General features: G+C 40.5%; 1 protein-coding gene across 3 annotated transcripts in view; it reads left to right on the top strand.

Moving 5' to 3' along the window:
- sh3bp5b (SH3-domain binding protein 5b (BTK-associated)) overlaps positions 1-26361 on the top strand; it is a 47023-nt gene that overhangs the window by 2366 nt on the left and 18296 nt on the right. For all 3 annotated transcript variants that reach the window (XM_007889673.2, XM_007889671.2, XM_007889670.2), the window contains 2 exons: positions 15770-15832; positions 19548-19676. In XM_007889673.2, coding sequence (XP_007887864.1) covers positions 15770-15832; positions 19548-19676 — 192 coding nt within the window. The remainder of the gene's footprint in view (positions 1-15769; positions 15833-19547; positions 19677-26361) is intronic.

Raw genomic sequence — 26361 nt, 5'->3', positions numbered from 1 at the left:
TTAATCTTGACCCCTAGTTTTACATTCTCCAACCAGGGGAAACAGTCTCACGGCATCTACCCTGTCAAGAGCCTTAAGAATCTTATAGGTTTCTATAAGATCACCTCTAATTCTTCTATATTCTAGAGAATTATAGGCCTGGTTTACTCAACCTATCCTCATAGGTCAAACCCCTCATCCCAGGAACCAAACTAGTGAATCTACGCTGCACCCCTTCTAAGGCGAGTATGTCCTTTCTTAAATAAGGAGACCAAAACTGCACACAATATTCTAGGTGCGGTCTCACCAAGGCCTTATATAACTGCAGCAAGACTTCCCTACTCTTGTACTCTAACCCTTTTGCAACAACGCCAACATGGCATTAGCCTTCCTAGTTGCTTCCTGTACCTACATACTAACTTTTTGTGACTGGTGTACAAGGACACCCAAATCCCTCTGAACACTAACACTACTTCGTCTCTCCCCCTCTAGAAAATAATCCGCTTTTCTACTACCTAGGTGAATAATGTCACACTTCCCCACATTATACTCCATCTGCCACTTTCTGGCTCACTCACCTAGCCTGTCTATTTCCCTTTGCATTCTTCGTGTGTCATCCTCACAGCTTACTCTCCCACCTACCTTCGTATCGTCCGCGAATTTAGATATGTTAAGTTCTATTTCCTCATCTAAATCATTGATATAGACTGTAAATAATTGAGGCCCAAGCACTGATCCTTGTGGCACTCCACTAGTCACATCCTGCCAATCTGAGAAGGACCCGTTTATCCCTACTCTCTGTTTTCTTCCTGTTAACCACTCTCCGATCCATACTAATATATTACCTTTAATTCCATGGGCTCTAATCTTATGCCACAGCCTTTTATGTGGCACCTTGTCAAATGCCTTCTGGAAATCCAAATACACCACATCTACTGGTTCCCCCTATCTAACCTGCTAGTTACATCCTCAAAAAACTCTAAAAGATTTGTTAAACATGATTTCCCTTTCGTAAAACTCTGGCTAATCATATTATGATTTTCTAAGTACCCCACGACGACGTCCCTAGTTAAGGACTCTAGAATTTTCCCTGCCACCGATGTCAGACTAACTGGTCTATAGTTCCCCATTTTTTGTCTCCCACCCTTCTTAAATAGCGGCGTTAAGTTTGCGACCTTCCAATCAATGGAAACCATTCCAGGGAATTTTGGAAGATCAAAAACAAAGCATCCACTATCTTTGCAGCCACCCCTTTTAAAACCCTAGGATGCAGGCCATCAGGTCTGGGGGATTTATCGTTTTTTAATCTTATCAATTTCTCTAGCACTATTGCTTTACTGATGTTCATTTCTTTAAGTTCCTCACTAACATTAGCCTCCAGGATCCCCTCTATTTTCGATAACTTTTCAGTATCCCCTAACGTGAAGACAGAAGCAAAATATTTGTTTAATGACTGCCATTTCTTTATTCCCTGTTATAATTTCTTCTGGCTCTGCCTGCAATGAATCCACATTCACTTTTGATAGTCTCTTCCTCTTTATGTACTTGTAAAAACTCTTACAATCTGTCTTTATGTTCCCAGCTAGTTTACCCTCATATTCCATTTTCTCCCTCTTAATCAGTGACTTGGTTTTCTTTTGCTGATCTCTAAAGCCCTCCCTCATGTTTACTGCTCTTTTTGGCTGTATTATAGGCCTCTTCTTTTAATTTTATACTTTTCCTAACTTCTCTAGTTAGTCAAGGTTGAACCACTTTTACTGTGGTATTTTTATTTTTCAAGGGAATATGTGGTCACTGGGAATTATGTATTATATCTTTAAACGTTTGCCATTGCTGGTCTATCATCATTTGTTAATCTAATTTCCCACTCTATTTTAGCCAAATCTTCTCTCATACCTGCAAAGTTACCTTTATTTAAATTTAAGACCCTTGCTTCAGATTCAACTACATCACTCTCTAATGTTAAATTCCATCATGTACTGATCACTCTGCCCTAGAGGAGCCTTATCTTCCAGATTGCTGATTAGCCCTATTTCATTACACAAAACAAGATCAAAGATAGCCTGTTCCCTGTTGGTTCCTCAGCATATTGTTCTAGAAAACTCTCTCTAATGCATTTATAGTATATTCTGTGAAGCGCTTTGGGACGTCTAGAAGACGTGAAAAGCGCTATATCAAATGCAAGGATTATTTTTATTATTATTATCCTATAAACTCATCCTCTAATTTACTTTTGCCAATTTGGTTTTCCCAGTCTATATGAAGATTGAAATCACCCACTATTAGTGTATTCTCCTTGCTATATGCTCCTCTAATTCCCTGATTATTACCTTGCCCACTATTGTAACTGTTGTTTGGGCATCTATAAACTAATCCCACTAGTGTTTTCTGCCTCTTGTTGTTTCTTACCTCCACCCATACTGACTCTACATCCTGATTTCTGATTATTAGCAGGGCTAACCCCCCACCTCGTTTTCCACATTGCCTATCTTTCCTATACGTTGAATACCACAGAATGTTTAGCTCCCATCCTTGGTCTCCCTGTAACCACGTCTCAGTAATAGCCACTAGATTGTACCCATTTATGTCTATTTGTGCACTTAATTTGTTTATCTTGTTACGAATGCTTCGTGCATTCAGATATAGCACCTTTAATTTTGACCTCTTACTATTTCCCCTACTCTCCCCTACTCATTAATGCCCTATTTCCTTTGTTGAGCTTTTTGTCCCTACTGGATATACTCTGTTCTTTATCTCCCAAGTCGCTACTCTGTTCTATAGCCATGACTGTTCCTTGCAATGTCGGTTTACGTTTTACATTTAACTGCAGCTGTAACCCTCCCTCCCCTCACAAATGCATCCCTTCTGTGTTGCATCAGAAACTTACCTTGTGTGTTTTTCCACTCTTCGTGGCAGCGCAAGTTAAAACAACAACAGGGCAGAGTTGGGGGGAGGGAATGGAATGTGTTTCACTGTTCTGTGGCTGCACCGTTGAGCACTGGACTTAGAGCTGAAAGGTTCTTGGTTCAAATCACAGCTCTTGGTTTTTTTGATGACGATAAGATGAATACCATGTCTAAAAATATCCTCCTTTGAGAGGGAGGTGAATAGCGTTCCACTGGTTTTGAGGAGACATGGCTAGGCAGGCTGGGCCAGGTGTCATGCTGTGGTTACCAACTACACCCAGCAACTTTTATATCAGTATGTTTCAAAGACTATAATGTCTATTTTTTTCTGTCAGCCAGGTGGTTGACACATGCATAAACCCACGGTCACGCTTAAGAGTACCGAAACCAGATTAAGAATTTCATATATATATATAAATATATTATATATGCCATCCACAAATGGAAATTTCCCCTGTCTGTAATGCAATACACACTCTCTCCCCAGAGAAATACACCTCGCTTATCTAATCTCAGAGAGGGTATTAGGTGCAGGTTGGCATGAGCCAAGGTTTGAATCTCCCAAAGTGTGTGTTGGGAACTGCTTGAGCTTGACCACCTAAAACTGCACAGCTTGTCATTGAGAACCCTGTCTGACAAGTTTCCTCCTGGTTGTCCAGGACCTATTAGGGCTTTTGTTTGCAGGGTTTGAGACGTCTCGAAAACGTGATAAGGAGCTATATTAAATGCAAGGATTATTATTGCTAATATTAACAGGAGTTGAGTAATACGAATTCTTGCCCCCAGCGATTGGTCTATCCCTCCAAGTCCTGCTGACAAGCTAGGCTGGACCTTTGAGTACTGTGGACGCGCCTGTCCGAATACCGAGACTACAGTGGGTTGACTTGAGTGTGACATTCTGTTGCTAAGTACATTGCCATGGAGCCAGCTCAGACCTCAGAACCCAACTTACCTCTCCCCCAGAAGCTTGCCTAGACAAGTGGCTATTTCCCGTAAACAAGTTTTAGTATTTCATAATTTTGGATGTGATTTCCCCTCTGCCCTGCACTAACGTTCTAGTGTTGAGGCAGAACTACTTTCAAAGAAGCATTCCACCAGTACATTAGGTCTTAACCCCAGAGGACACCATGTTCCCTTTAACAACCATAGTGAATCATATTGTGTTTTGTCCATCAGTCAAGGCAGCATGTGTGGGTTACTATATTACTGTACTTTGTGGGAGACACTGAGCTTGGGGGCCTGCCCTGGTGACTCATACTTTGGGTTGGTTTAAGTGTATGGGTGTGTTTTTTTTATTGACATATTTACATTTGTACTTTAGGATCAGTTTACATTTTTCTTTAAATGAACAATGTAAAGACTGTAAAATCTGCCAGTAACCTGTTCGGGAAAGTGAACACATTTTTTTGATCTCTGATCTCCCAAACCGAAGAGTTTTGATGTGAATATAACCCCATGTTAAGGGCACTGGCATTTACCATTGGCACCAAATGTACAGAGAGAAATTTTAGAACATCCAGAATTTGGGAAAGTGTTGAATTCAATCTTAACTTTAAATGAGTTTTTCTGTAGTTCTTAAAAAGAATGTGCTGAAAACCGTAATAAATGTTTTAAAAATAATAATAATTTGGTCACTCAATCCGCATCTGTTTGTGGGACACTGCTGTGTGGAATTGGCTGCCGATTTTTGCCCACAGAATATATAGTCAATTCACTTTACAGTATATTCTGTGAAACACTTTGAGACGTCTCAACGACTTGATAAGGTGCTATATCAAATGCAAGGATTATCATTATTATAAAAATAAAGGCCGTATTGAAAAATTTGCCTGTTTCTATACTCTCTGAAACACATTATATTATAATAATAATCCTTGCATCATATCTTCGAGATGTCTCAAAGCACTTCACAGAATATACTGGATAGTGAATTGACTGTATAGTTGACCCATTGTTACTGCGCTGGTATAAATTTCCTCTATTGGAACTACGCGCTCTATCCTTTACCTGTTAATATTATTTTTCCTTGAATGTTAATAGCATTAACAGTTAACTCCTCCAGTTATGCTCAAGTTAATAATAATAATCCTTGCATCCATATTATTAGCAATAGATATAATATCTCTCTCTTTACCCTATCAAAACCATTCGTAATTTTGAAAACCTCTATTTAAAATCCCTGCTTACTGTTCCTACCTTTTAAGTCTTCCCACGTAACTATTAGCACTCATGCCTGGCACGATACTATAGGTAGTTATAAACCACTGTAGCATGTTTTTTGCTTTGCCTTCTAATCCTCTGAATTAAGTGAATTTGATTAAGGTAACTATTATTTTACATGCACTGTAAATCCCAACTATCTAGGATTATGTTAACTGTTTCTCATCACCCTCCATCCCCACTCACCCCATCAAATACTGAATGTTCCTTTGTTGTGGAGGTAGAAACTGCTTTTGTATCTTTAATTCCCTTAAGTTAATTATTCAGATATCAGTATGTGTTCCAGTTCTCAAATCAGACAAACTGCTGACAACAGTATTGTAGGATTAATGTGCTGTTCATAGAATCATTGAATATTACAGCACAGAAGGAGACCATTCAGCCCATTGTGCCTGTGCCGGTTCTTTGGAAGAGCTGCCCAATCAGTCCCACTCCCCCGCTCTTTCCCCACATCCTTGCAAAGTTTTCCTCTTCAAGTACCTATCTAATTCCCGTTTGAAACTTGTCATTGAACCTGTTTCCACCACCCTTAATAATCCCTCCAAAACCCAAAACAATAATAAATTGGTCATTTTCAATCTACGACTGTTTGTGGGACATTGCTGTGCGCAATTGGCTGCCGCGTTCGCCCACAAATATACAGTCAATTCACTTTACAGTGTGTTCTGTGAAGCGCTTTGGGACGTCCTCCCGACGTGAAAAGCGCTATATCAAATGCAAGGATTATTATTATTATTTCAGGCAGTGCATTCCAGACTGTAGCAACTTCTCCTCATCTCCTCTCTGGTTCTATTGCCAATTATTTTACATCTATGTGTCCTGGTTACTGACCCACCTGCCAGTGGAAACAGTTTCTCCCTATCAACTCTATGAAACTCCTTCATAATTTGAAACACCTCCATTAAATCTAACCCTAACCCTCTCTGCTCTAAGGGACAGCAGTTATGCATTTGACACGTTGTCGGCAATGTCCTGGCCGAATCATTGTGTACTTGTTCTGAAATGAAGTGTCTAGTTTTCATCTATAGGGAAGAGGTGGGAAGTAAATAATTGTTTACAGGTCAGAAAAACAGTGACATATTATTGCAAGTATCCTTCTCAACTGGTCTTTAAATAACTCCAACATTCCATGGCAAAATAGGTTTCCAGCAGGTAAAACTGAATATGAGAATTTTGCTGCTCAATATTTCAAAGGGAATTGGATGTGTATTTGAAGATGAACAAAAGAAAGAGCAGGGAATTGGGATCAGTGTACCATCTATTGTTCCTCTAGAGCTAGCGTAGACTCCGTGTATCGAATAGTCAGTCTCCTTCTGTGCTGTAATTTCTATAATTATCATGAATCCAGTTAATGCTCATTGTCAGGAGTTTGGTGTCAAGATGTTCCACGGGAGACAAGGATTCTAATGAGGCAACATTGAGCTCTTTTATGCAATTTGATTATTCTGGACCAGTGACAGATTAGCAGTTCATTATTTCGTGCCTGATATCAACACCAGCAAATCTGGATATACTGAAAATATCTAGCGAATCTAAAAAAAAGGAGTGAAATTACAGTATTGGAGGAAAATAAAGCAATTGAGGAGCTGTAACAGAATATAAAATTTTATGAAATGCTTAGTTGACTTCAGGACTCCCGTGGTTCTACAGTTGAGGTATGGTACCAAGTGCCACCATTGTTTTATTCTGATATCCAATGTGCATATCCTCTTTTTTAATTGAAAAATCAAATCGTTTTTGCTTTGTTAACTATCCATCTTTGCAAACACTACAGTGCTTTGAGATTAAAGTGCACCTCTAAACATAGCTTATTTCCCTCACAGTCTAAGATTAATAAAGGATAGTTTACTCCCTGCAAAACTGAGTGCTTCCATTAGCCAGAAGCCCAAACTCCGCAGTTTAGCAATACTTGCCATATCCTGTCCTTGTTTACATGTACTGTGCTCTGAGTAAAGTGCAGAACATGCCTAGAGAGAGTCCTTCACACTCATGAACAAAATCTATTTGGGGTAATATAGGGTTTAATCCTTTTAGAGTTTCTGGATTTAGTTTGCGATCTATAAAATCACGTGAAGAAAATGGTGTGGAGAATTTAAACAAAATTAAGTGGAATATAGGCGGAGTGTAGAGACCAGAGACTCAATTGTGCCCATTGAGCTTTGTTGTTTTGTATAATACTAATATTATAATAATATACCATTTCTATAAAACTGATATAAATTACATTTTAAATAAAATGTATATATAATTGTTTGTATAATAATACTATAATAATGTACAATTTATATAAAATTTATATAAAATATTTTTAAAAATAAAATAACATTTTGTATAACACAATACAAAATTACATTTGTATAGCGCCTTTTATGTTGGGAGAATATCCCAAGGCGCTGTTAGAATAATAATATAATAATATCCAGTTTATATAAAATTGGGCCCATTGTCTTAAACCTTGACAAATATCACACATTTCTCTGTCTCTCGTACCTTTCAATTGACTTTATATTTCCACAATGGAGGCATTTTTAATTCTCAGAGTGACAGATTTGGTGAAATGTGCAAATAAGCAAGCAAAAATCAATCTGAGGGCCAATAGGTTATTTCTGTATTCACTTAGGTGGTTTGGGAATTGTACTGACAAATGGAGGAAAATTCATTTAAGCAGGATTAAATGTTATATAATTAAGTAGAAACTAATATAAGCAATTTGCCTGTTTTAAAAATAAGAGAGATCATGTTGGTACTTTTTAATCTACAATTTACACGTAAACATGCCTGCTCCCTCACAGTCAAGTTCCAACATCTTTCTTGTCATTGAGAGCATTGACATGACTGGCGTAGAAACAGTAATTTTCATTAAATGTACCAGTACCCTTTGTGAGTCTGCCAAAGCCACGAGATTCAGTGGCTAGATCCTAATAAATATATTATCAAATATATTATTTGATTTATCAGCTGTGTTAGGTAATATTAAGGTAAACATTGGCCAATACTCTGAGAACAATTTGTGAACTGAGGCTAGGCCTCATAATGGTGGTATTTGGCAGCTAAGTTGTTGTTTGCTTAAATTAGCCATATTTGCATTTAATTCAGTGCCTGACACTTCACTGCAGTGTTGGGGGTGTGCTGCATTGTTGAAGGTGCCGTCTTTCAGATGAGACATTAAACCTCACAGTGTGAGACAGTAACAATAATAATGCCTGTTCAGATGGACCTTAAAGATCACTATTAGAAAAGAATAAAAGTTTTCTCTTGATGTCTTTGCCAGCAATCCTCCAAAATAAAATCGCTCACTCATTCCTTGGCTGTTTGTTATCTGCAAATTGGCTGCCATATTTGCCCACAAAATGCATACAGTCATTTTATAACCTGAGAAGCGCTTTGGGATGTTCTCCTGACATGAAAAGCATTATACCAAATATAAGGATTATTATTATTATTATCATCATGTACAAACATCTCAAAGCATTTCACAAAGTTTTTCTGTAAAGTATAGTAACTGTGTATTTGTACGTGAATGTTAGCGAATATTTTGTCCCACACTTGCAATAGGAAATTCATTATAAAGGCTAGCAATAGCAAACCGTGCAAGTTAATCCCCGATTACTATAAATGTATGGGCAAAATCTCCATGTAGTAATGATGGCGGATGAAAAACCTCAGCAAACTATTAGTTTAAAACTACTCCTTACTGTCGCTTTGTAAGTTTTGTTACAGAAATAATATTGTACTGAACTTGAAATTTGGATAGAAATAAATTTAGTGGTTCAATTGATTATTTATGACCTGTTATTTCATCTGAGACCTGGGTTTGAATTCAGGTCAGAGTGATGTTGTAAACGTCTTCCCTTTCAGCAGAGGAGAGAAGAGGGGGCCCTAAGTGAAAAAGGCTTGTGCTGTTTAATTCTAGGTCCTTTCTTTCATGAATGTCATTCAGAGGTTATACGAATGTGGAAATAGAAAATAGGATGTAGGTTTCTTGTGGTTTATAATAGTAATAATAACTCTTATGTTTGGTACAGTGACTTTCATATCAGGAGGATGTCCCAAAATGGATCACAGGATAAAGTAAATTTCAGTGATTGTGTTTTGGTGGAAAATACATTCCTATTAGATAAAAGAACAACACATAAAGAGAGCAAGACACAATTAATGAATGACTTTAACACAGATCTGTAGGCCTAACTAAAATATGTCTTAACATAAGGAAGTGAAAGGGAGTGAGGATTGGCAGTCATATCAAAAAGCAATTGAAGAAAACTAAAAGGAGCATTTGAAAAGACAAGAGGGCAATAGAGAAACTGATGGCAGACAGTGGCAAGCTGGAGCCAAAGAATTAATTAGCAGTCGGCAGCATGTTGAAGACTATCTAGATCCTTTAAGGGACATGTCAAGAAGAGATATTGTAGCAGATCAAAAGATGACAGTTAAAATGAGGTTTCACATCCATTAAAAAGACAGCATATGTGGATTGAATAATAATAAATAATAATAATAATCCTAGCATTTGATTTAGTGCCTTTCATGTTGTGAGGATGGGTCAGAGAGCTTCACAGAATTTATGGTTTAGCTTAGTAACTGTATATCTTTCAAGCAAACCCAGTAGCCAATTTGCATACAGTAGTCTCCACCATGAAGTGATGACTGTGGGATTGTTGGCCAGGACACCAGAAGAAATTCTCTTCACTTTTCAAATAGTGCCATAGGACCTTTAATGTCCTCCTAAACAGACTGACTTCAGTTTAACGTTTCATCCTAAGAGCGTATAAGGAAACAATAACCACTGAATGTTGACGGCAGTCTGGTCAGACAGGATACAGCCTGGAATCTTTAAGAAAAGCGAGAGGAAAAGGGTGAGGCTTTGGGTTAATATTTTTAGAATCTCCATAAACATTAAAGCAGTATCTAATAATAACTGAAGCAGAGCAAATGTAATCCAGTTATTACATAAGAGACATGAGCCTGGAAACTATACACCAGTAGCCTAATAGAGTATCTGTAATGGAAAAATTCTATGAGAGTGCAATTCGAGATCCTGTTGAAGACAGCCACCCATATCCATGGGTTGCTCACCCATATCCAAACAGTGTGAAACAGCAATACTAATAAGCAATAATAATAATTCTTGCATATGATTTAGCGTCTTATCACATTGTTCAGACAGCTCAAAGCGGTTCGTAGAACTTACAGTAATGTGTAGTGACTGTAGGTGAATGTGTCAGTAATGTGCCGCAAACAGCCATGGAGTGAGCGACCAATTTTATTTGGGGGTTTGTTGACCAGGATCAGGAGAAACTTCCTTCTCTTTTTGCACAGTGCCGAGGATGTTTAATGTCCACGGGACCTTGGTTTAACGTTTTATCTGATGGATAGCACCTCTGACAATGTGGTGCTCCTCCAACACCGTGTTGGAACGTTGGCCTACGCTAGGAGTTCAAAGTCCTGATGGTGAGATTGAACCCACAACCATGTGGCTGAGAGATGAGCCAGGCTGGGTGGTCTGTTATTGACAATGCTCTGGAATATTGCAGACCCATCTGGCTCACAAACCAACTGAGACTGCTGCAAAGGAGCAACTCAGCTCTGTTATTCCCAGCTCCCAGCCTCTTATTCCTCCCCCCAACCCCACCACTACACACACACACACATAGACCCAGGAGGATAGTCATTAGTTGACAAGTGTAAATTTGAGCCTGCACCAGGTGGATGGCAGGTAATGGGAATTCCCAGTAAGCCTCTTGCTGAGCACCACAACACAGCATGAAATTTGTGAGAGCACTGCTCAACTACTCTTCCCTCCGCAAGCTGCAGATCATCCGGAACTCTGTAGGCCTCCAACCTGCTTCAGGTCCCCTGCACTTCCAACCCCACCATTGGTGGTCAGGCATTCAGCATCTCTACCACACTCACTGTAACTCTATCCCACATTTCCTCTGCCTCACTCTCTCTGTTGCCTCCTCAAATCCCTTCTAAAGACCGTCTTCCTCTTTGACTGTGCCTTCGACTGTAAAGTGAATTGACTGCATATTTTGTGGGCGAACCGTGGCAGCCAATTGCGCACAGCAGTGTCCCACAAGCAGTTGGGTGGATTGAGTGACCAAATTATTATCATAGCAGGTCGCAGGAGAATGGTGGAATGTTCCAGGTTACACAGTGTTTAGCATTGGCCTTGTGTTGATTCTGATAAGGTTTACAGTCATGGCTGTGTTATTTAAATAAATGCACCAAACAGGATAGAAGTATTCACAGTCACGAGCCTCTCACCTCACCAGTTATCTCAAATCTTATGACATGACAGCTTTGTATTAATTTACTTCCTGACACCTATTATAACACCACATTAATATCACACTCTACACCAAGTGACTGCAGGGATTGCATGTTGGTGAGCACTGGAATAACTGATGTGTTCCAGGAGTGAGAAGAAGGTGCATCTTCTTAAAAAGGAATAAAATGGGAATTCCACAGATTTGCGTTGTATGATCTGGGTATTATGTATGAGTGTTGTCAGAAAGAGACTTAACTGTTATTGTAAGCATGAGTTGTTTAATGATATCCTCCTTTCCCCCTCCCTCCTCTCTCTACACACCCATATGCAGTCTTCTGCCATGAGAACTTTCTGCTGTCCCGAGATACGAGTGGCTTTTATTTTGAAAATCCAAGAGCACATGAAGATTAAATGTTAAATTGACGTGCTTATCCCATTTTAGAATACTAGTTGCATTGAGAATGAATTCCAGAGTTACTGTGAAATTTTAGCTCAATAATTCAATATGTAAATACACATTAAAATGTAATCCTTTCTACGTAGACTGTAAAAAAGACACGTGGAAAAAAGAGAATCAATTCCTGCTCCCGATCTGGACAGGAAGAATTACGAGGGCAACGACTGTTGTGAAACACCAGTTGATCCTGGTGATGTCTGCAAGACATATATTAGAATAAATAGGGGCTAAGTTGTGTCCCTGTTTTGGTGACATGAATGTTTTTCCCCTAGGCAGGTATTGGAGGATTTAAATTTTTATCTTGGCTCAAGTGGTAGCCTTCTTACCACTGGTCAGAAGGTTGTGTGTTCAAGCTCCACATCGGGACTTGTGTTCATTGTTGATTCTGACCTAGAATAGGGGGCACTGAGCCATTCAATATATGCACCTGTTAACTTGTATTTTGGATTTAATTCTTGTTTCCATTTTGGTTGCGTACAGTTGTAGTTTTTTTTGTGCTAAATATATTCTTTGTGGAGTCAACAACAACAATTTGCATTTATATAGCGCCCTCCACGCCGGGCAGTGTGTCAGAGCCTTAACAGTGGCAGAACCCGAGGCTGAGCCAGGGGGAAGGTCGAAGAGGAAGGTCTTCAGGCGCAACCTGAAAATGGGAACAGAGGGGGCGAGGCAAAGGGGTTGAGGGAAGGAGTTCCAAAGTTTCAGGACGTAGTGGCAGAAGGCACGGCTGCCGATGGTGGAGCAGAGGATTCGGGGGACATGGAGGAGGCCAGACCCAGTAGAGCGTCCGGCCTCCTCCGTGTCCCCTGAGTGCTGTAGCATATTGGCACGAATTTTCATTGCAAGCTCCTCAAATTCCCCGGCCCAACCTCAGACTTACCTTACTGAACCAGTGCACAACCTAGGCATCAGGTTCGACCCACAGCTGTCCTTCCTTCCCCACATCCGGTCCCTGACCATGACCGCCTATCTCCACCTCTGCCACATTTCCCACTTCCAACAGTACCTTACCCCAAACGCAGCTGAAACACTCATTCATGCATTCATCACCTCCCGACTCGACTTCAAAATGCCCTCTTTGCCGGTCTCCCCAGCTCCACCGTGCACAGGATCCAGCTGATCCAAAACTCCGGCACCCGCATACTCACCTACACTAAACTCGGTACCCCCATCACACCTGTTCTAGCCAGGCTCCACTGGCTCCCTATCACCGAACAGATCGATTTCAAGATCATCGCACTCATTTTCAAACTCCATCATGTCCTGGCACCCCCTACCTCTCCAACGTACCTGAAAACGCACAGCCAGCTGCCTTCGCTTGACTAACTCCGGCCTTCTGCATGTCTCTCATGCCCTCCATTGGTGGCTGAGCTTTCAACCACTGCGCCCCGAAAGTCTGAAACACTCTTCCTCTATGCCTCCACCTTGTCACTTCCTTCCCCATCTTCAGGTCGCGACCATGCCTGCGGTCACCTCCCCCCACCCCAGCTCAGCGTCCTGTGCTCTGCCACTGTCGAACGATCTGGATGCTACCCTGCGTGAAGGGCGCTATATAAATGCAAGTTGTTGTTGCAAGCGAGAGGATCCGGGTTCGACTCCTTGGCAAGGCAAAACCTTAGGCAACAAAAACAGAAGTTGCTGGGAACACTCAGCAGGTCAGGCAGCATCTATGGAGAATGGAAAGTGAGTCAGTGTTTCGGGTCCAGGACCCTTCATCAAGGGTTGCGGACCCGAAATGTTGGCTCACTTTCCTTTCTCCGTAGATGCTGCCTGACCTGCTGAGTTTTCCCAGCGACTTCTGTTTTGTTTCAGATTTCCAGCATCTGCAGTATTTTGCATTTTGTTTAAACTTAGGCAAGTTTCCTTACTCCACACACTTCTGTTTACATAGTAGTAAGTAAGAACCTGGTTGTTAGTCGATAAGTGAATGGCTTTCTGGTGGTAATAATCCCTTTAAAAAAAATGTGGTCACTCAATCCACGTATTTCGCCCACAAAGTATACTGTTAATTCACTCTAGTATGTTCTGTGAAGCACTTTGAGATGTCTCAATGATGTGATAAGGCGGTATATCAAATGCAAGGATTACAAGGATCATTATATTTGCCAAGACATTTTCCTATCAGCACAGAAAGTTGAACAGTGGATCAAGTTGATATATTTGAAGTGTTCCAGCAATTTGAAATTATATGTAATGTAATTAATGTTGGGTATTATTGGAGTTTTACATTTGGATCATTTTTATGGTAAACCTAGAGGCTAACTTGCTGTTCTGGTTGTAGAAAGGAGACATGTTTGCATGGCTTCGAATTTTTACAAAGGAATCTCATTAAGAAATACATCAATTAAACCCCAGTATTTTAACTGAAGTATTTTTCTCAAAAACTGTAAGTGGAGGTGTTGTGAGAACTGGGGTGTATCGCACACTTCAATAAACTGATTGATTGTGAAAGGAACGGAAGAGCAGACTTGCTTTATTGGTTGCAGCCTCTGACTTGTGATCTGAAAGTTCCTCTTTCAGAGAATGGATGATAATGTGGGTTCTTGTCCACACTTGTGGTCTAAACTGAAGTGAAGATCCTAATCTGAACATGGTTTCTTTTATTTGTCAATTATCCATGCCAGAGTTGTGCAAAGCGTTCACCAGTAAAAAGGCTCGTGAACCCTTCCCTTGAAACTAAAACCAATCCATTGTCCAGCTCATGCAGTTGAGACACTCGCTGATCCTAGTAATTGAGGATAAACCTAGTAATTGAGGATGAACCAGTTCTCTATTCTGTCACCTACAACAACAACAACAACAAGATTGCACTTATAGAGCGCCTTTCACGTCGGGAGGACGTCCCAAAGCACTGGACAGTTGGGTCGGGACCCGAATGGACAGGAAATGGCTTCTTTTCCCAGCCCAGAAATGTTTGACCTGCTATGCAACTCCCGTAGCCTAGAGAGACAGCTCAGTTGCATTGAACCAATATTGCAAAATAGATAATATGCTGCTCATTGGCGTTGGTAGGTACCATACTGCCACAGTGTCTTCTACTGTCCAGTAAAGAGCTGATGATGTGCACTAATTGGGATTGATCCCATTGCAGATAACAACAACAACTTGCATTTACACAGCGCCCTTCACTGGGGAACAGTTTTATTCTGGAGATAAACAATCACTGCTAGTATTTGGATATCACACAAAACACAAATTGATCAGAGTTTTATTGTATCTATTAATGGTATCAGTATTAATAGTAATACTTGCATTTTATATAGTGCCTTTCATGTTGGGAGGATGTCTCAAAGTGCTTCACAGGATTCAATGTAAAGTATAGTGGCTGTGAATGTTTATAGGTGAACGTGGCAGGCAATTTGCACACAATAACGTCCCATAAACAACTATGAAGTGAATGATCAATTTTATCTGGGAGATTGATGGCCAGGACAATGTGAGAACCTCCCACCCTAACTCTTTTGGAATAGTTCTATGAGATCGTTAATTTCTATCTCAACAGGCAATTCGGTCCTCAGTTTAATGTTTCATCCAAAAGACGGCACCTCCAGCAGCACATCTAAATCCTAGGACAACAATTAAATATCAATGTCCAGGAGTTATGATAAGGCAGTTGTTTAATGGAGGGATTCAGCTGTTCAATGGCAATTCAACAAAATAAATGGTATTGATTTTTCTAAAAAAATCCAGGAGACAAACTGCTTTTGTTTTACTGTTCATTATGGCTGCTGCGAAAGCAAATTTCACTCATTTGTTTATTTAAGTTTGCATTTTTGGGTTAAACATTAAGCGGAGAGGAATCTCAGCAATGTGGGTGGACTTTTGGCAGAGTGTTTAAAGTGTTTCCTGAAAATGTCGCCTATTGATATTTTGATTCTTTGAAGCGATTTGATTGTCTGTTTTCAGTTTGTGATACATTTCCTATTTGTATTTTAGGGTGAGCTGGAAAAGCTGAATCAGTCCACAGATGATATTAATCGATGGGAAACTGAACTAGAGGTAAAGATTGTTTTCTTTACATTTGAAAAAGCAAGTCAGTGACTGGGACCCGGTGTGTACAATCAGACTGTGAAACAGACAGTCAGTGCCCAGGATTCAGTGTGTACAGCAACAACAAATGACATTTGTATAGCGTCTTTCATGTTGGGAGGCTCTATCTCTGCTGACTTCTTCTCCCTCCTTTCCTTTCACAACCTCTCCCTCCACATCATCCAGAACTCTGTAGCTCGTGTCCTCTCCCGTATCAGGCTCCGTGACCCTATCACCCCCACCATCGTCTGGCTCTACTGGCTTCCCATCCCCCAGAGAATAGAGTTCAGAATTCTTGTCCATGCCTTCAAAGCCCTCCACGGCCTTGCTCCTTGCTACCTCAGTGACCTGCTAATGCGATATTAACCTATCTGCTCCCTCCGCCCAGCAGACTCCGGCCTGCTCCACATCCCTGCCATGGCCTACCCCATCATCGGCAGTCGGGCCTTCAGCCTCTCTGTCCCCACCCTTTGGAACTCCATCCCACAGTCCTTTCACCTCATTCCCTCCCTTGTCTCCTTCAAGGCACGTCTAAAGACACTCGTCTTTGACTGTGCCTTCGGTCACCCTCCTACCCCTACCCTCCCTGCCCTCCACCCCTCCTGATCCCAACCCCAGCTCGGGTCCAAATCCCTGACTGTCTAGCGCCTTGGGACGTCCTCCTGACATGAAAGGCACATTACAAACATGATTTGTTGTTGTTGATGTTGTGATGTTCAGACCAACCAATCAATTGGACATTTATGAATCGGAATGATTTTTCTCCTTAGTCCTTGTTTCTTGCTGAGTCCTATCCTTGACTCGGATTATCCATGCTGCCACTTAACTGGGTCACCTCAATGTCATTCAATATAAATTCTGACAGATTAAAATTCATGGTTAGAAATAAGATAAAAGGCTGATCACAATTTTGTTGCTTTATAATTGTTCGACTTTGAGGTGCTGATGGCGACACTCATCTTTGGACACTCAAAGCTATGATATGATTCAAAAGCAGTTGACCGATTTTTTTTCAGTCTATTCTCTGTTTGCAATGCTCATTTATTAGGCATAAGTGGGGTTGAAAATGCCCATTCAGGACCAAAATTTGTTCATAGTGCTGCTGAATTACTGATAGCAATTCCTCATGTTAACCAGAACTGGGTCAGGATCTCTGCTCTGAAAGTAGACCGAGTCAGAACAAAATTCACAATGACCACCTGATGATCTTCCAGTTACCGTCAGGAGCTGCTATTTCAACTCAAAAGTCACTCAAGGCCAAATATTAGCCAATGAAGATCACAATGTTACAAAGAATAGAACATTTTCAACCCCCGTTGCCATTTACAACAACAAATTACAACAGATTGCATTTGTATAGCGCCTTTCACGTTAGGAGGACGTCCACAGCGCTGGGACATTCCAATTTAGTTCACTTTGAAAACATTCACGATGGACAATAAGTCATTCTGGTTGAAGAAGCACAACACAAGAGAGATTAAGGTGGAGAAGACCCATTTGATTTCACCCATTCAGAAAATTAACCTCACAATCCTCCCATTCTATTTAAGCTCCGAGTCCAGTGAATTGGCCTCTACCACCCTTTCTTGTAACTTGTCCCAGTTCTTAATCATCCTCTTTGTGAACAATTGCTTTCCTCCTGCCTATCCTAAAATTGCTCTTTACAGATTCTTAACCTCTTATTATACTGGCTTGGCATATCTGAAAGTATTGCTCTGAGTATATTTACTGTAGCCCATTTAGCTTCTCATACTCACTGATTAACTCCATTAAATATTTCTGACAGTTTTGTGGTGGAATTTTAATCCTTGTTCATGTGCTGCTGTTGTCGTATGATCCTTGGTTAGGAATTGCTGTGACACAAAGGCTTTGATCATGAGGATTTCTGAGCGCTGAACCCCTGCAGAGGGCTGAAATCCATCATGGTCTCAGTTTATGGTTGCTATGGACAATATTCTTAAAATCTAGGATTATGCAGAATTTGGGGGAAAATACTTTAAATTGCTCCTTAATTTAACAGCCAGTTTTCCAGTTTTTTTAAGCACTGTGATAATGCCACTGTGATGTGCTTTGTATAAGCTGTGTAAATCAGCTTTCAGATAAAAGCTGAACTCAAGAATGTTTCAAAATTCTGGACAATCTTGAATATTAAGTCAAAAATCTTAAGGTTAAGAGCGTGAGGCATTTTGTGGCAGTGACTAGAGTTACTTTGATAATAAAAGTGGAGTTTACTTGAGTTGAATTTGACCCTTCCACTCATTCATTTGATGTGATGTCTAGATCAGCAGTAAATCCTTTCTCTCATGTCCAGGTTTCACTGAGACCTGGTGCTGTATTCTGAGATCAATGAATAGCACATACAGGAGAGGATAAGTGAAGATTGTCGGTTACCCTGTATGCTTTCCGAGGCAACTTAACACAAAACATTTGGGTACATCTTGTTATAACTTCACCCTGCGGCAGGGAGCGAGAATCAGTGGACTAAAATCAATTTCAAGTGATTTTACCGGGTTACACGGGAAGAAAGTTAACCCACTGAATGCTGGAAATCCACAGCAAATTGATTAGCTTCTGATAGAAAAATAGGTTAACATTTCAACCGTAACCTTTCATCACATAAAGTTCACCTCCACTGGCTGATGCCTGAACCATGGGGCTGAATTACTATTCATGCAGATTATATTGGAAATTGGAGCTTTGATTGCAGCAGACATGGAGCTCATTCCCCCTGGGTCCGCACTCACCAGAACATATCTCTGCACTTCACTAAATTGAATCCCATTTTTTCCCCATGGAAGCATATTCTAGCAGAATGTGATTACTTAGATTTAGTCTGTCTTAGTTTGCAGCTTTTTCCTTTTTGACTCTTACAATCAAATTTTCAATCTGACGGCATGACTGGCCTTCAGAGATTTACAGGACTTGAAATTGCAATAGTGGTGGTATTAACTGCTTCACCATTGCACAGATATGTCCTCTCTGAAAGGCTTAATTCACCACTTTCCAAACCTTCCACAACCTTGTCCCACTTTCTGCGACCCTGCTACCCAGGCCTCCCTTTGCTCAGCAAACACAGGTCTGCTTCAAGTCCCCTGCCCAATCCTCCCACCATTGGTGGGTGAGCTTTCACCCATTCTGCAGCAATCTCCAGACCCGCCTCATCCCCTTCGGGCCTTCAAGACGTGCTTTAAGACCTATCCTTTTGATCATGCTTTCAGATAGTAAACACGTACCTGTGCTAAGTTAGGAATGTCTGCTGAACTTACATTTGTAGTATTGCAAATCCAGTATCCAATGCTGCACAGAAGCTCAATTGCATTTCAAAGTGGCTGTTCTACTTCTACTGAAACCAGCATTGGAATAGAGGGGTCGGTGTTGACCTCAGTATAACAGGTACAAACCCCAAATTGCAACATGAGTCTCGACACAAAATGGTAGCGGTATTCTAATTCTATTCTATTCTACAAAACTCAGCGGTATTCTAGAGGAATTGAGAGCATCCCTGTGTAAACCTGACTGACAAAAGCAATGGAGCATTCTTTAATGACAATCAATTACTTGGTTGGGTCAGTTAAGTGTTTCAAGGGATTTAATGGGGTTGTGAAGCTACTGGAACTGTATGTTAGCCGTGTTGTGTTTGATGCAAGATTTTTGGTTAATAACCCTGATCGATTCTGTTCCACAGGACGCTCGTCAGAAATTTCGAACCGTTTTAGTTGAAGCCACTGTTAAACTTGAGGAGCTTGTTAAGAAGCTAGGAAAAGCTGTCGATGATTCCAAGCCTTACTGGGAAGCCAGAAGAGTAGCACGACAGGTAAGGAACGGACTGTCCATTCAATTCCATCCAATTTAGCACAAGTGTATTAAAGATTTTTTTAATAAAACGTAAAAGGGAAGAACATAACTGGTTGCAAATAATGTACTCAGACTTTTTCTCCTTCCTCAAATCCAGTGCCTATTGATGCTTTGCCATTGCGAATAGCGCGTGCAACAATCAGCCAGCAAATATTGTTTTGCTTGTTAATTATGTGGGAGTGTCGATTGTGACTGAGCCGTGCAAAAGGCAGTCGGATAAAACGTTTTGATTTTCTGAACGGGGATCTTGTTAACAAAGCAACTCCTTTCTTTCCAAGCCCTGTCAATTGTGCTATCAAGGTGTCTGTGTTACTGTTAAAGCGCTTTGGAGTTGCGGATGTAAATTTAAAACTCAAATCTCAGGGTTGTGCACAATTGTGCTGTTTTACCAAATCATGGTAATTATCTGTGCTGTTTCATCTTGGTTGACTCAATGCACTGTGGAGTAGATGTGCCATAATTGAATCTGTATAAAAAAGGTTGGAGGCTTAAAATAGGGTTTCTGTTGATGATTTTAATGATGAAACATTGTTGATGTACAGTTGGAGGCTATGTTACAAAGCAGACGTATGTTTTACTGAACATTAAAAGCTTAAACTGAGTCATTGCGTGTGTTGCAGCAGGGAAGGAGTCTCAGACAAAAAATATTTGATCTAAACAATTGGCATCTTTTAGTTTTACATGAACACAAAATTTTTCAAATACAACAAATGTGGTCTACTTCCTAACAGGGCACACATTTCTCCCCCTTAAAATGCAGCTAAATTTGTTAAATGACGTCTGTGGAAAAGACTTAAAAGAATATACTAAGGTGGGCTTATCCTTAAGTGATCATCCGAAAATACACCCCTCCATCAAACTTAAAATGCATTAACTTCCTTTTCTACAAAAAACGCAAAGAATTGTCAGGCCTTCTGTTACAGTATTTTTGTGGCTACTTGTCTCAGCTCTTAGGATCCTCCACAGTTCATTTGAAACAAATTGATTTCTGTTAGGGCCTTTCTTTTCGATCATTGTGCAGTGGTTGGCTGGAAGGCAGTACTCCACACTTTACTACAGATGTTTCACTTCCCTACCTGGCTTCTGTTAACTGTCCTCAGAGATAAACACTCCACAGTTTGTGCTGTTTGCAATGGCCACTTCTGATCCGAGTCTGAAATACACAGGGCTTTGGTTACTTGGCAAAGGCTTCTAGCAACCATGGTTTGGAGGCAGACTGCAATGCAGTGTTCATTATTTTGAAAAGAGAAATGGTTCAATTTGGGGAAGTAGAAGAATTATAATGATAATCCTTGCATTTGTTGTAGTGCCTTATCATATCAAAACATTTCAAAGTGATTCACAGCATTTACTGTAAAGTGCAGTGACTTTCTATTTGAATGCAAACATAGCAGCCTATTTGCTCCCAACGATGTTCCACAAACCACCATGAAGTTAATGTCCAATTTTAACTGGGGCATTGTTGGCCAAGACACTGGGGGAAATGCCCTTCCCTTATCAAGTAGTGCCATGGGATCTTTAGCATCTATCTATCTGAACAGGCAGATGGGACCTCAGTTTAACATCCGAAGGACAGCACCTCAAATAATTCAGCACAGCCTCAGTACTGATTTGGAGTGTTAACCAAGACTGTAAATTCAAAATCTTGACATGGAGCTTGAACCCACAGCTTTCCAACTCAGAAACGAGAGTGCTACCAACTGAACCAGGCTGACACCTAACGTATTTCACTGTCAAGAATGTTTTTTTAGGTATTCATCTACAAACTACAGTCATGACACTTTACAGTATATCCTGTGGATCGCTTTGAGTGAAAGGCACCATATCAAATGCATGGATTAAACGTGTAGGTTTTAGATTACTGATAAACAGCTGCATTATCCTCCATAGAAGAATCGCATTAACTCCCCCTTTGGAACATGACGACCCGTCAGGTGTTTTAGATTACCTGGGTTTTGGATTTCAACACAAGAAACTAATATTTTTAACGGAATTGGAAATCATACGTTTTGACAAATGCTTTATTTTTTGCAAGTTGCCCTCCAGTATCTGGGTCATTTGGCCAATTCTTCCTGGAAGAACTCAGGCAGTGAGTGATTTTAGGATATCAACAGCTGGAACAGTTTACCAGGAAAGCTGGGGGAGGCCAGGACACTGGACTGGTTTAAGAAACAGTTCATTGTTGTCATGGGAAGACCCTGGCTGGGTATTCAGAAGGATGAGATCAAATGGTCCAATTGCAATATGCTCATACTTTCCTTAGGTTTGTTTTTATCAGCACACAGGAGAGTGTGTAAAGCTACATGGGAGCATTTTTGGTGAATGATTAAAAGCTGGGAGTCCTGTGCTCTAGTCCAGTTTAGAGATCTAATACTATTCAGCAAATTCTAAACTGTATTGAACAGTATGTATGTGTGGTGCCCCCACCCTATCCTGTGTTAAACATAAAAGCTCTTTGTATGATACATCCACTGTATCTTCAGTTACTATGTGGTAATCATGAAAAAAATGTATGTGGCTTAAATTGCTAGTGGTGCTTTACTTCATGGCTGTTTGTGGAACGTTATATATGGAAATTGGCTACTGCATTTACCTGCACATAGCCAGTCACTACACTTTGTAGTAAAATCCTGTGAAGTGCTTTGAGATGTTGTTCTGGTGTGAAAGGTACTATATCCAATGCAGGGATTATTATTAGTGGCTACAACATTTGGGGAGGACAAGTTTTCCAGGGCTATGGGGAGAGAGCGGGGGAGTGGGGTTGATTTGGAAGTTCTTTTCAAAGAGCCGACACAGACACGATGGGCCGAATGGCCTCCTTCTGTCCTGTATGATTCTATGAACATTTGTGTCTGTCTTTCCTTGAAAACTGTGTGCAGATAAATGGTTGGTGGCTTTCTTACCATAACATTTTTGTCCTTGAGTAGACAGAGTTGATGAGTGTTGTGCCATTACCTCATGCTGGGACTTTAATAACAGCAGCCAGCTGTGCAGCTGAGCTTGTTTTATTAGTTACAGATGGCATCATCAGACAGTGCAAAGAAACATCTCCATCAGCCATGACTTTGTCATTAGCATCCGTGTGTTTTTTGTGGAGCTATCAGTTTAGTCACATACTCCTGGACAGCAATGCTTATGTTCTTCAATTAAATACAGTTAAATTTATGTATCGTAAACAAAAAGCAGCTAAGATTTGAAACAATTCTATTCTTACTGTGGGACAATGTGTTTATTTTTTTCTTTACATTGCTTATTCTTAATAATAATAATTCTTGCATATAAAATAGTTTCAAAGTATCAAGAACGTCTCAAAGCACTTTGCAGTGTTTCGGTGCAGTGCAATAACATACAATGTTTACCTAGCAATAAATAGGAATTTGTTTGTTAGTCAATTGGTGGATTGTTTACCGGGGGTAGTAATCCCACAAAAATAATAATAATTTGGTCAATCATTCTACAACTGTTTGTGGGACATTGCTGTGTGCAATTGACTGCCACCTTTCACCCACAAAATACAGTCAATCCATTTTACAGTATATTCTGAGAAGCACTTTGCGACATCTCGACGAGGTGATAAAAGTGCTATATCAAATGCAAGGATTATTATATAATGACTGTATTTATAGGTGAAATGTTATGTATTAATTTTGCATTGGGTGCATTTCTAGGGTTGGGTTTTGACTAATTTAATTCAGAGATATTCATGTCAGATTTGTCTGGGGGTTTGCATTAACTATTGCCGAATCAGTGTCTGGTTTTGAAATGCTTATGTCCTTTCCAGTAGTTTCTCAGCTGACATTGATGCAGCATGACATTGGTTTGGGTTTACAGTTAGCTTTATGACACACTTCATTATTTAAAGTAATTAATCTGTCAGACTATCCATGGCAGATCATTTGAAACATACAGCGGGAGAAAATAATTAATGTTGAATTAACATCATTTCAGCTATGTTCGGTTTCAACCTGACGCTCAAACTTTTATCGGCCTTCGTGCTGTTTCTCAGCACAAAGACCGCATTCAACATTGTAGCCATCTGACGAGGAAATAGTTTGCAAAAATGTCATTTGTATGATTAGTAGAGAGAGAGATAGACTAAGGTATGAATCCAGTGCAGTAAAGCAATAGGAATTATACAGAGGTCAAGGAATGCTATAAAGAGGATGACAATATATCATGTGTCAAAAGAGCCTCTTTCAGATAGCACTGGCCAGTACTCACCAGAATGTAACAGTTTGTGGTGCATCTCAAACACTTCCAGATATGTTTTCTGTGTGGAAGGTGCTTTGTAAGTACAAGTTATTTTTGCTTTGGCACACACTGCTCCAGAACATACTTTGGTTTCCATGCTAATAATAGGAAATCCACTAACTCTAGACTCCAGTTGACAGTGAAGTCTAATTTACGTAGAGTTACATAGCGTGATACAGCACGGAAAGAGGCCATTTAATCTAACTAGCCTGTATAGGTGTTTATACTCCATGTGAGCTTCCGACCCTACTATTCCCCTCTCCTATACCTCTCCCATTCACCTCTCCTGCATCTTGTTAAATTTCCCCCAAAAAATGAACAACAACAACAACAAGATTCCATTTATTGAGCGCCTTTCACGTCGGGAGGCCGTCCCAAGGCGTTGGGTCAGGACCCGAGCAGGGGGGAAATGGTCAGGGTGAGGGGAGGGAAAGGAGGGAGCGAGGAGGGGGTAGAGAGTCGAGAGGGGAGCTGAAGGCACGGTCGAAGAGAAAGGTCTTGAGACCGGCCTTGAAGGAGGAAAGGGAGGAGGCGGCGAAGGCACTGGGGGATGGAGTTCCAGAGCCTCGGGGCTGAGAGGCTGAAGGCCCGGCCACCGATGGTAGGGCGGTTGGGGCGGGGGATGTGGAGCAGACCGGAGCCAGAGGAACGGAGGGAACGGAAATAATAAGATTGTATTTGACGAAGCTGGCATATTGTTAATGTGCTAGTTTTCACTTTCCAGCCATGCCCATTAATGCAGAGCAGAGCATCTGCTGCCGTTGACGGCCTGTGGTGCCAGTTTTTGTCATTTTGTTATTATTCCGCGTGTAGATTCTGATATGATAAATTTGTCCTGAGGTCTCTAGCTGCGTATGGCACTTCCCACTATATATTTACATCTGTGTGTTTACACAGTGTCTTTACAAGCGTCAGCCTGGCTCAGTTGTTAGCACTTTCATCTCTGAGTCAGAAGATTGTGGGATCAAGCCCTGTGTTGGGATTTTGAACTCACTATCTAGGCTGACATTCCAGAGCAATTTTGAGGGAGCGAGCGCTGTGTTGGTGGAAGGGCTGTCTGGATAAGATGTTAAACTGACTGCCTGTTCATTTAAGATTCCATGGCACAAATTGAAGAGAGAAGGGAGTTTCACCTGGCGTCCTGGCCAACAATCCCCTTGATAAAAGAATCGCTTCATGGCTGTTTGTGGGACATTGCGGTCTGCAAATTGGCTACCATGTTGCCTACAGAATACACAGTCACCACACTTTACAGTAAATCCTGTGAAGCACTTTGAGATGTCCTCCTAATATTTACTTGGAACAAATATACCACTTTTATATTTGATCCATATATTTCTATTTCTGCTTTTACAAACCACCTGCTGTTTATTACTTCTTTAGCACACATATTTGAGAGTAGGGGAGAGAAAAATCCCTCATGAACATGTGGAATATTTGTGAGAGCAGGGATACTTGTTAGGAAGTAACTGGTAAGGTAATTTAAACTAGTTAACTTCTAAATGTGCACAAGCACTGGGAAAGCTAAAGAGCTGACTTTCATTACCTGCTGTGTGTAATGTTGCCTGAAATTCCTTCTGAAGTAGCAGGGATTATTAAATTTTAAATACATCGCTGGGCTAATATCAGGAGGAAGCTTGACCTTAGAGAACTAGCTCCTATAATGCGGTCTCTTGCTGTCTTTTTCATGTGCATGGAAGATAATTGATCCCTTTTTTTGCCCTTTATTCGCCAGTCGTTAATGTTGAGGAGAGTTTTGCGTTTATTGTGGATTGGGTTTGAAGCAAAGATTTTGCCTTTGAATTCAGCAGTTTCTCCAGCTCCCTTCTCCCTAGATTTTGATGCTGTATGTTTTTTTTCAGCTGCAGTCTAGCTCTTTTTAGCTTCAATCTCACATTGCACCATCTCCACATGCCCACATCTATCTGGTATGGGTGTCATTTGAAGATTCAGACACTTAAAAATTTGCTTTTTTTTCTAGCCCTAATATAATGTTATTTTTCCAGTAGCATTGATTAAAATATTAATAATGTTTTAAATCAATATTGCACTGTATGTTTTTAAACCTTTAAGTGCATACATTCATTTTGTTATATCATCTGCAAAAGATGACTTCCTGTAAGCTTTAAATGCTTAAAGTATTAATTAGAATTTTAAATTCGTATGACAACAACTTGTGTTTAAGAGAGGAAGGATCCCAGAGCGCTTTATGTCTGTCAGTCATGCAGAATGTAACACTTTTGGAGCCTTAACTGCAACTGCCCTACCAGGAAGTGTAGTACAGCATAGCCAAATAACATTCCCTCCATACTACGTGTCCTGGATAACAACACCCCAAATAAAATTGGTCACTCCCTCCTTGGCTGTTTGTGAGACATTACTCTGTCCAAATT

Source organism: Callorhinchus milii, unplaced genomic scaffold (assembly GCF_018977255.1).
Source record: "Callorhinchus milii isolate IMCB2004 unplaced genomic scaffold, IMCB_Cmil_1.0 Scaffold2, whole genome shotgun sequence".
Classification (NCBI taxonomy): domain Eukaryota; kingdom Metazoa; phylum Chordata; class Chondrichthyes; order Chimaeriformes; family Callorhinchidae; genus Callorhinchus; species Callorhinchus milii.
Note: the sequence above shows the minus strand (reverse complement) of the source record. Positions and strands in the feature narration are given on the sequence as shown.